This window comes from Fundulus heteroclitus, chromosome 7 (genome assembly GCF_011125445.2).
Source record: "Fundulus heteroclitus isolate FHET01 chromosome 7, MU-UCD_Fhet_4.1, whole genome shotgun sequence".
NCBI classification, from domain to species: domain Eukaryota; kingdom Metazoa; phylum Chordata; class Actinopteri; order Cyprinodontiformes; family Fundulidae; genus Fundulus; species Fundulus heteroclitus.
This window is the reverse complement of record NC_046367.1, coordinates 42884870-42896245: the sequence shown is the minus strand read 5'-3', so window position 1 is coordinate 42896245 and position 11376 is coordinate 42884870. Positions and strand designations below refer to the sequence as shown.

General features: G+C 43.3%; 1 protein-coding gene across 1 annotated transcript in view; it reads left to right on the top strand.

Annotated features, from left to right (window-relative positions):
• LOC105921998 (germinal-center associated nuclear protein) overlaps window positions 1-11376 on the top strand; it is a 36804-nt gene that overhangs the window by 4106 nt on the left and 21322 nt on the right. The window contains exons 3-19 of the mRNA XM_036139681.1: window positions 54-135; window positions 337-484; window positions 566-759; window positions 860-999; window positions 3013-3210; window positions 3301-3569; window positions 3825-3987; window positions 5950-6107; window positions 6269-6492; window positions 6572-6777; window positions 6847-6947; window positions 7025-7156; window positions 7283-7396; window positions 8935-9087; window positions 9207-9404; window positions 9476-9544; window positions 9622-9756. Coding sequence (XP_035995574.1) covers window positions 54-135; window positions 337-484; window positions 566-759; window positions 860-999; window positions 3013-3210; window positions 3301-3569; window positions 3825-3987; window positions 5950-6107; window positions 6269-6492; window positions 6572-6777; window positions 6847-6947; window positions 7025-7156; window positions 7283-7396; window positions 8935-9087; window positions 9207-9404; window positions 9476-9544; window positions 9622-9756 — 2684 coding nt within the window. The remainder of the gene's footprint in view (window positions 1-53; window positions 136-336; window positions 485-565; window positions 760-859; window positions 1000-3012; window positions 3211-3300; window positions 3570-3824; window positions 3988-5949; window positions 6108-6268; window positions 6493-6571; window positions 6778-6846; window positions 6948-7024; window positions 7157-7282; window positions 7397-8934; window positions 9088-9206; window positions 9405-9475; window positions 9545-9621; window positions 9757-11376) is intronic.

The following is an 11376-nucleotide window of genomic DNA, read 5'->3' as shown; positions in this document are numbered from 1 at the left end:
CGGCGTCGCGTTGCCGACAGGAAGCTGCTTCTGATTCTTTTTCTCTCTTAAAGGCTTCAGCTGCAAAAGCAAAGAGGAGAGGGAAAGTCCTGCATCGACACGAGCTGCTCCTCCTGTGGCAAAAGAAGAAGCAAAGTAAAAACAGCTTTTTGATTTGGAGCTTTTAGCTGATAGAAAACTGCTATCAGCTAATAACTGAAGGCATCATGTAAAGATGTCAGCAGTACATGAGATTTATTATTATTATTATTATTATTATTATTATTATTATTATTATTATTATTATTATTATTATTGAGAATCACCTTCTGGCTTCTGGCTGTTTGTCTGCTTCAGGTCCAGGAGACAAAGGCAGCAGACCGACACCAGAGAAGGTAGAACCAGCAGGAGAAACTCCCAAAGTGGAAGAACCCAAGGCCGGTTCTTCTCCTCTGAGATTGCCGGCACTGATGGCTCAATCCTTCGGCAGCCATCTCACCTTCAGGTCAGTTTAAACATTTTAAACACGTCTCAGAACATTTCCTGTCCAGGTCCGGTTCCTACAGCTCTGTGTGTTTTCATGCAGCTCTCCGGTGAGGAGACCGTCTCCAGCCAAGTTTCTGCAGTTCGACTCGGAGCCCCAAAGAGAGAACGTCACAGAGACCCAGGGCTCAGACCGCCTCGTCCCGTCCTCCCTCATCCACCTGGTCGGCCAGATCGCAGAGACTACTGAGGACAAGTACCGCCTCCTGGAGCAGAGGGACAAAGTCCTGCGTCAAGGTGAGCACGTCTCTCCCGCCAGCCGTCTGCAGCTGAGAACCTGAAGAAATGACGCTCCTGTCCACGTGTCCCCCCCCCCCCCCCCCCCCCCCCCCCCCAGCACGACCAAAGAGGACAGACCTGGACCTATCCAAGGGCTTCGTTGGGACGTGTCCCGACATGTGTCCAGAGAAGGAGAGGTACATGAGAGAAACTCGGAACCAGCTCAGCGTGTTCGAGGTCATCCCAAACACGGAGATGGTGAGGATCTTAAATTCTGTCTTCATAACGTTTTTTTATTCTAAAGCTTCAGTTGTCCTGTTTACTCCATGTGAGAAATCCAAAACACCCATTCTGGTTCAATCTCTCCAGCTGCCTCTTAACTTGACTTCTGCAGACAGAATAGTGGAAGGGGGGAAGTTGAGAAGCACCACATTCTGCTGAGAACAAATATGCAGGAGGGTCCATGGCTGAGGCTGAAAATAAAACATCTGAGGTGTGACAGGGAAGTTTTGGCTCTGGGCCGGTGTGCAGGACGCTGAGCTTGTTCCTGAACTGAACCTGTTGAGGAATGTCTTCAGCTCATTGGTTCTATTCAGAATGCCCAATCTTCGTTCTGCTTGAAGCCTGTGATCTTCTTCATCACTGACTACACATCTCTTATATTGTTCTGCTGGAGCTTGCTCTCCATCTTCTTCCTGTACACCTCCTTGCTTTCTCTTATCTTGACTTTAAATTTCTTTTGTATACTCCTCAGTAATGTCTTATCTCCCTTCTGGATGGCTCTTTTTTGTCATTCCTGGTGATCCAGGGTTTGTTGTTGGGGAAGCATCTCACTGTTCTGGTGGGGATGGTTTTGTCTCCACAGAGATTTATATAGTCAGTGACTCAGTTATGGGATTGATGTCCTCCCAATGTGGTTGACACAGTACATCCCCTCAAAACAACCCTTAAGGGCTTCTTCTGACCAATTTCTCACAGGTCTCTTTACTGCAGGTTGTACCTTTGGGAAAAAAAAAGGCTTTATATTATGAGCAGAGGAAAAACAGATTGAGACCTGATTTGCCAAGAGAATGTCTTGCCTTAGAGATGTGAGTCGTTTTTGTGTAAGAAATGTCAAACAAATTCAAAGTTTTGTTTTCTACTGTAGAACAGGTGACAAACTGCTGAAAAATTGGGAAGTGTAGCAGAGAGTGAGACATGATTAAAATCACCAGGTATTGGCAGAAAAGCATTTGGCTGTTGTGTCTGTTGCTTAGCAACAACTGAGCTGATGACATCACATGCTGGGTCAGCAACAGTTGATGGTGGAACGTAGACTGTTGGCAAAATAACGCTGGTGAGCACTCTGGGTAAATAATATAAACAAAAACTTACTGCTAACACCTCAATATCAGGGCTGCAGAGACGAAACTTCACAGTGACATGTCCTGGGTGGCACCATCTGTTGTTTACCAGCACTGCCAATCCACCACCATTGCTCTTTCCACTCTTCTTTAAATCTCTTGTCTGCTCGTATGGTCAGAAAGCCTGGCAGAGAGACGCTGAAGTAGGGGATATGATCCTGCAGCCATGTTTCAGTGAAACACAAAATACTGCATTCCTGATATTCTGGCTGGGTCCTTGTTAAGGCTTGGAGATCCTCCAACTTGTTTCCTAAAGATCTTACATCGCCTATAATAACTGATGGAAGAGATGGCTTTAATTTCCTCCTCCTCTCTTCTTCTTGTTCCTGCTCTGCATCCTCGGCGCCTCCTTTTCAGCTCATCTGGGATTTGGGGACGAGGTTTTTGAGGCGTCAATCAGCTGCTCTCGGTTGTACAAAACCAACGGGTTGCTATGGTTATGCATCATAACAAATGTTCCAAAAATCAAAAACCTCCAACAAAAATCCTTCAAGCTGCACAGCATCTAACACCAGTCAAGAAAAACATTTTTTCTTGATTTTGATCCACAAAAAAACAGGAATTGAAGTTTCTTAAAATATTTGCAAAACAGAACTACACTAATATGCAGCCACTTTGAACAGCGCAGTTCTAGAATTGCTTTTTGAATAAATGGCTGTTTGCTCGACTACTACTTTGGCACAAATAATATCAAGCCATTATTGATAAAGATAAAATTCAATTACATGAAGTTTTTTTTACTTTTTAAGGAGTTTATTAATTCTATTCAACATACCACTGACGGCAGGTAATGACCAAACAACATTGGGCGGTGTTGTCGCATATAAAATGATTTAGAAGGTCTGTGTCTGTCTTCTGTCTCAACCAGGTGGATCACGCAGCGGCCATAAAGGAGTACAGCCGTTCCTCCGCCGACCAGGAGGAGCCTCTCCCTCATGAGCTGCGGCCCCTCCCGGTGCTCAGCATGACCATGGACTACCTGGTGACCCAGATCATGGATCAGGGTCAAGACAACCAGAGGGACTGGTACGACTTTGTGTGGAACAGAACCCGAGGCATTCGCAAGGTAAGAGCTGAGGCCTTTCCCACCAACAGCCATCAGAACATCCTTCCTCACGAATTTTACCTATGCTCCTTCGCTCCCTCCGTCCCTCAGGACATCACCCAACAGCGCCTCTGCTGCCCCCACACCGTGTCGCTGATCGAGAAGTGCACGCGCTTCCACGTGCACTGCGCCCACCACCTCTGCGAGGAGCGCTTGTCGTCCTTCGACGCCAAAATCAACAACGAGAACATGACGAAGTGCCTGCAGAGCCTGAAGGAGATGTACGAGGACCTGGCATCGCAGCAGACGTTCTGCCCCCGCGAGGCCGAGTTTCGCCAGTACAACGTCCTGCTGAAGCTCAACGACGGCGACATCCTCCGGTCAGTCGGCTGAATGTTTCCTATGAAAGGAGTCCAGCTGTTACCTGTAGGATGGTTATAAAGTCTCCTCCAGCGAGGTCCTCTGATGATTGAAGGAGCCTAAAGGCAGCCAATTAAAACCCAAATAATTACTGATTAGAACTTTAAGATTTCTGATTGGTTGGTAGGAAAAAAATAAAGCAATGATGTCTGGATGGAGGCGTTTCCACGTCACTGGTGGCAGCTTTAATGTAGTAATGGTTTCTGTCCCCACAGGGAGGTGCAGCACTTCCGGGATGAAGTCCGGAAATCTCCCGAGGTCAAGTTCGCAGTTCAAGCCTTTGCAGCCGTCAACAGCAACAACTTTGTGCGCTTCTTCAAGTTGGTGAAAGGAGCTTCTTATCTCTCCAGCTGCCTCCTGCACAGATACTTCAACCAGGTGGGGAACCATCATTTTCTGCTACACATCTGGTCTCAGGTCAGCTATGGATGCTCTGATTAAAGGTGTATATAGCCATGTTATATGCTCACAAAAATCTTTCATAAAAACTTTGCATGCAACCAGAGTGAGGAACTGACATAAAATTATAAAGAAATTAAAATAACGTGGCTATGCACCTTTTCTAAAGCTGAGCAAAATGGGCTGAAAACATGAAAGACATAAAAGATTATCTGGTTTCTTTTATTGATGCAGAACTGGCCACATTTCATCTTGATAAAAAACGAATGCAATCAAGGTTGTCTCACTGATGTTGGTGGCCCTTTTAATTTGAGAAGTTTGCAATACTTTTGTTGTGCTATTACACAATGTTTTGAGTTATTTAAGAATTTAACAGAAGTAAGACATCCAGAGAGCATCACTATAGAATGTTGTTTATCTGAAATATTCCTATATTTCAATCAACAAATCCTCTCTGTTAGGCTAGTCAGACTTAACTAAACTACTGTGCAAAAAATTAAGATAAAAATAAGATAAGGAACTATGTACACACAAAAGAAACAAACAAAAAGACAATTAAACTGGTTGAAAACCATCGTCAGAATGATTCAGTGAATCCTGGTTCAATGCGGATCTAAGCTAGAGAACTAAAGTTCATCTTAAATAACATAGAATGAGATCAAATTAGGTTAACTAATTTAGAATAAGATTTGGTATGTGTTTCAACCCATTTACAATCCCTGAATTTAACAAAACATTATTTGATAAAATAATATTTTAAAGAATTATTTGCACAGTAGAAATCAGTATCGTTAGGACACTTGATTTTATTAATGCATTTATACATCCGGGAAGCTAGAGGGCGCTGTAGTGATTGGTTTCTTCATTGGTTTATCCTAAAGTTATACAAAACACCATTAAATTAACATTAATGTTCCATTTTAATGTGGTAATAATGCTTATAGCATTATTGAACGATAATAGAAGGAAACATAAACAAGCATTATGTTTGTTTATGATGGGGACAGTGTCCTTCACCTTGAGAGCCACTAGACTGCAATTACACACAATGTATACCAGATGTAGAGTCTCTCTCTTTCAAACAGAAAAGGAACAACACAAAACGAGCTGCGGTTGTCGTTACCAGTGGCACGCACTACATTATGCTGTATGCTTTGGAAGAGCTCCCAGGCAGGTTCAAAATTACTCTGACTCCACGTTAGAAATCAGTCCTTAAATCCACAATTACACTAGCAACCTCAACAACCACAAACACGAGTATCTATTCAGTAAAAATTTGTTTCTAGGTCAATTATGATTAAATGGAACTTTTAGGCAGGTTGCTGCATATCATAACCTTCAAAAATCTCAATTGTGTTTGATTAATTCAGCAATTGCTGGCCATTCGAGGAGCCCACCCAGGAACGCCATACTGTTATGCAATTATACCTGTTTGATTCTGTATATTATTATCAATTATAATTGGAAATTATCAAGGTGGCGATCGGCTTACGATAGCTTGTTAGTTAGCCACGAGGGCCCTTGGGGCTACTCGGTGGACCTCAGACCAGGTGTACCTTCTATGAAGAGAGAAACGACAGAGAACCCAAAGTTAAAAGTTAAAATAACAACAAGCAATGCAAAGAGCTTTTCTGGTTTCTTCCTTTAGAGCCGTGGCACCCAGGTTGTTGCCTTCACCTTTGCTCCGTCTCGACTGTTGATTCTTTTAAGAAGCAGCTGAAGACTCATTTATATGGACCGGCTTTGGACTAGTTTTATGCTTAAAGATGTTACCCGTGTGCTGCTTTTTTCTTTCATGTCTTTATCTTCTGGGTTTATTATGCCTGTGTTTATGGTGAAGGATTTTGTGGCTTTTGACCTGTGAAATGTTCTATAAATAAAACGTACCTGCTGGGTCCTAAATGTTTACAGTCTTCATGCTGCGTCTGCTTGTGTTGGCAGGTCCGATCAAGGGCGCTGAAGGCCCTGAACATGGCTCACACCGTGGGCCCTCGGTCGACCCCGTTTCCAGTCGACGACATCGTTCGAATGTTGATGTTTCGCAGCGCTGAAGAAGCAACTGACTTCATCCAGCAATACGGCCTGAATGTTAACGATGGGTGAGTGTCACTGAGGCTGCTGGACCTCATCAGTTTAGGTTTTCTTGTTATCTTTAGCAATGTTCTGGATCAGCAGTTCTGCGGGTGGACTGAGTCATTAAAGCCTGGTTCCTGACTGACTGAAGCCTGATGATACAGGAACTCTGTTCGGTTCTCCTCAGGGTGGTGGAGCTGAGTCGGATGGCCTTCCAGGAACCAGAACTCCCTCTGTCTCCCAAGAGGTCCGAGGTGATCCTGGCCAAGAAAGCAGCATTGATCGGCCAGGTGGTGAACGGAGGTCCACTCCCCAACCCTCCGCAGCACGTTCCCGTCTGTAGCTTCGACTCCCAGAATAGATACAGAGGAGACGGCATGTCGGCAGAGCCCAGCTTCAGCTACGCTAAAGGTTCGTCATGGATCAGCTCAACCGGAACCACGTTCTTGTCTTTCAGTAGAACATCTGAATCTTTTTTGGTTTCTTCCAGCTGACGCAGTGGAGGTCACGTCTCCACCGCGGGCGGAGGTGCCGGCTCAGTTTGTGCCCATCAGAGCTCCGGATACTCCAGCCGTCGCTGCTGAGACGGGAGAATCGTATCAACCTGCACCTCCGGTCTTCCAGCCGATCCTGCAGCCTGAGCCCGTCAAGCCTCCGTCACCTCCGCCCAAACCTCAGCCCGTCTACAGCGAGGAGGTGGGAGGCCTCACGGTCTCTAAGTGTCCTGGTGGCTTGGTTTTGTACTGATGCTGTCTCCTGTTGTAGGACATTACGGCTGAGGTGGACGCTGTAGTGGAAGAGGTGGTTGAAGCAGAAGTCAGAGCGGTCGCTGAGGACGGTGCCATCTACGCCAGAGCAGCTCTCATGTGAGCTAAAAGGCAGGATTTGATGTGTTTGAGGCTCTGTCGACAATCTGAATGATTTAACCTTGGTGTCGATGCAGGGAAAGCAGTGTGCAGGTGGAGGCGCTGGTGGCTGAGGTGTTGGACCAGATGCTGAAGGAGACGTCAGCCATGGAGATCAAGCTAGAGCAGGAGCGGGTCGCCGAAGAGAAACGCAGACTTGAAGAGGCGAGGTGGGTCCCACGCTGCTCATGAGACACATGATTTTAGCAGGACCTTCATTCGGAAAGAAGGTCCTCAGCATCCTGCAGCTTTCCACAGCTCCTCCATCTTCATCTTCTCATGTGTGTTTGTTGCAGGAGGAGGCAGGAGCGTGAAGCCTTCCTGGCTCAGTTCAGCTGCTCTCTCTGCTCAGAGATCATCCACGAGGTGCTCGATGAAGCTGTGAAGGAAGCCGCCGCCTCTGAGATCCAGTAAGAGTTTCTGAACAGTCACCAAACTGATCCTCAGATTTACAGTCAGGGTGAACATAGCAGCTGATCTACAACTTTAGAGACCTGAGCTGAACACTCAGTGAACTGAACCAATGTTGGACCAGGACTCCTCCACAGAGATCTCAGAGTCTGATCAAGTCAGAAAACCTGGCGAGAGCTGCTGCTGCTGACCCTGGTTTTACTTTATGGGTGCAGGGGAGACCAGGGATGGTCTTTTACAATATTCCAAATTGCTAAAAAAAAATTTTTTTACATCAGGACGGAGCTTAAGGTAATTTTTAATTTGGATTTTTTTTTTATTATTAAGGATCCCCATTAGCTGTTGCCATGGCAAACAGCTAGTCTTCCTGGGGTCCACATTAAAATCATACAATAAAATCACCGTCACAAATATGAAATTTCCAAAAATGTCATTTCTCACCATACTGTAGTTAAGAAATTATCAGAGAAGAGGTCCCAGTTAATTAAACGGTTTACTTATTATGCTGTACCTTATTCTATTCAAAAGTTATTGTTAACTAAATCAAAAAAAGTTCACACGTGACAACCAACACTGAGATTATATTAGCTGTCCCAATGTTATGTTAACGGCGGGGAAGAAAAAATCATTCAATCTTTGGTTTAACTTTTAAATGTTTAATATTATTTTCATTTACCAATAAAACACATTTGTGGAATTAATTTCACTTTAATTTGCAAGAAAAATACATTTTCTCTACACATTTGTAGGTTCAAAGCACCCAACTATTTTATTGAAAATTTATTTACAATAAATTTTTGAAAATAATTTATAATTTATTATAATTTATTGAAAATAGTTAACTACTGGATAATATGGAAATTAATTTTCAGCGTATTTGTGTTTCAACAAAGCAGGTGAACACAGCTGTCTTGCACATTTATCTATAAAGTAGAAAGGTAAATTTAATAATCATATAATAGCATCTCCTTGCCGGTTATCACAAAACCAACATCGACTGGATTTTTTTGGTAATATCTAAGCTAAAAGCTACATATGTTGTCTTAGCAAAGAAAAAATCTATTCTACTGATAGCTTACATTTTTGTTTTTGTATTGGCATCATTTTTAAGCTTCAAGCGTTCTAGATAAACTAGATACATTTTTTTTCTTGACTTTTTCTAACCATAAAATTACAGGTCCTTTTATCAACTATCCTGAATGTCTTTCCCACCAAATGTTTTGACCAGTGATCTTTTGAAATAGTATTTTAACTTTTCAGTCCAAACAGTATTTTACAGAACCCTCCCGTTGCTCAGATATGATGAATGTGACAACCGAAACCCACGACAACCAACACGATGACCTCTGCATGTTTTTTTACACACTTTCTTAGGCTTAATCTTTGTAGATGACTAATAATTTTAGAACCTGGTGAAGACCAGATCATTTCCTTTACCATATTTGGCCCTTGCTGAAGTTCTGGGATCTGTTGCTAAACGGCAGGATTTAATTTTTTTTTGTTTAATTGGATTTTTAAACGTTTTTCTTTTTTTCAGGCAGGCTTTGAACGAGAAAGCGGAACGTTTTGCCAGATGCACCGAGCAGCTCTGCAGCGGTTTGATCGAGGAGACTTTAGACTCAGACGTCGCTCTGCTGGCAGAAGACGTCCTGGAAGCCGAGCTGGAGCGGATCCATAAATTCATCAAAAGGTCAAAGCGTCCAGATTCACTAGATGTATATAAAGTGGAGCCTGGTTCCCTGTTGGGGCAAATGTTACACAGACCTGTTCTATTTAGTGGATCTGAGACTTTTCTGTGGGAATCATCAGGTGGCGCGATGTCGTCGCTGTTCGTCGTCAGCTGAAGCGACAGATGAGAAGTTTTCCTGCGGCTCCATGTTGTGTCGACCCCCGCTTCAAGCTGAGGGCCCTCGCTCCCAGCGCCCCCGCGCGGCCCTCCATGGCGGATCTAGCTCGAGGGCTGGTCAACCTGGGAAACGCCGGCTTGATGGCCGTTTCCAGCACCAGGTGGGTTCATCACGCCCTCTCCTCGCTGTGGAACGTGAGCGACGCTAAAACGCGTCTTTCAACTTGTTCAGGTTGTTATCCATGAGGCGGGACGCCATCCACCAGATGAGAGTCCATTTCTACTATCAGCAGCTGCTTGAGTGAGTCCCGAGTCCATTCAGATAGTGGTTCTGGTCCTGGAAGCAACGCTTTGACCAGGTTCTGCTGTTTCGCTCAGGGAGACCTCCTGGAAGCCGCTCGATCTGCCGGCGCTGGCGACAGAAAGTATCCCAGACCCGCCTGACAGGATCTTCTGGAAAGCTCTCTTACTCCTCCCCAGCGGTCATGAGCGAGAGGCCAGCATGGCAGACAGGTGGGCAGCAGCCAGATGGCTTATTTGGTCTGTTTCACCTTTGAACAAAATAATTTTTCTCAGAAACAGACAAATCTAAATTATTATTTTATTGTGACATGTTTTGGATCAAATATAGCTATGGGGTAAGATAACTGTCAACATAAACATATGGGTAGGTATCTGAATTTGTAAATGTATGTTGAGAAATGTGAATAAATTCAAGATTTGTATTTCTTCCTGGTTGTCAACCCATACATATGTGTGACATCAGATGTTTCATCACACATAGAATAAAATAGTGACAACTTGTCTTCAATTTCAAAAAGTTATTAACAGAAATAAAATGAACATCCAGAGAACATCACTATATAATGCTGTTTATCTGAATTAACACTATATTTCAATCAACAAATCCTTTCTACTGCGCCAGTGATACTTAACTAAAACTACTAAGCAAAATTAACATAAAAAAGAAGCTAAGGAACTATGTACACACAAAAGAACATCAGAATGATTCAATGAATCCTGGTTCACTGCAGATATAAGTTAACAAGATCAAATTAGCTTAACTAATTCAGAACAACATTTGGTATTTCTTCTAACCAATTCACAATGCCAATCCTAAATTAAACAAAACATTTTTTGATAAAATAACATTTTAAAGAATGATTTGCTCAGTAAAATCCGTAACTTTAGGACGGTCGACTTTATTAATGCAATTATTCTTCTGGGAAGCTAGGGGGTGCTGTTGTTAGCTAGGCCGCTAAATAGGTTAGTTGTAAAGTTACACGTATCGCCATTAAATCTACGTTAATGTTCCATATTAATGCGGTAATAATGCTCAGCGGTATCAAACAATGGCTGAGCGAAACAAAAACAAACCTTATGTTTAAAACGAATCGTAGTTGCGTGGTAAAACAAATGTTATCCGGGAAGCTAACAGCATTATGCTAGTGGACATTCGGCGTAAATTTTAAAAAGACCTTAAGCTCTATTTTGGTCGTAATGAGTTGACCGTAAAACACAATATAATGCCATCAATGTATAAAACCCTCATGGAAATAAAGGTTGTTATAACCGTAAAAACACAATAATACTACATTAGCATAGTTTCAAAAAAGCTAGCAGGAGCTATCCTGTCAGCTCAGTCAAGCTTTAAAACAAAGTGAAAACACATTAAGTAAACAATTCAAAACTGTTTCTGTTTATTTCTCTGCCAAACCTCTCCTGTTGTCTATGGTTGTGGCATCCGGTTGCCAGTGAATTACTCCAAGGGAAAGCTGGTTATCTCAGCAGCAACAGAAGGCTATGCAGCTAGCTCCTCCAGAGCTGCCATGATCCTCCTGGCTGCTTCTCTGAGTAACGCTCTTCTTGTCCAGCCTATCAGTCTAGGTGGACATCTATGTCTTGGTAGGTCTGCTGGACTGAGCAGAGCTCTTGGAGATGATCACAGCACCACCAGGTTCCACTGTGGGAACAATTTCTTCAGGGTGATGCAGGGAGACGACCAACTTTCTACTTACAAAAATTATTCAAACACTTGTGTTAAATTTGTGCACAGTGGGAAATAAACTATGAATCCAAACAGCTTGCTGCTTTTTTAATATAGGAGATGCAGGACCAGGTTTCTTGTTATGA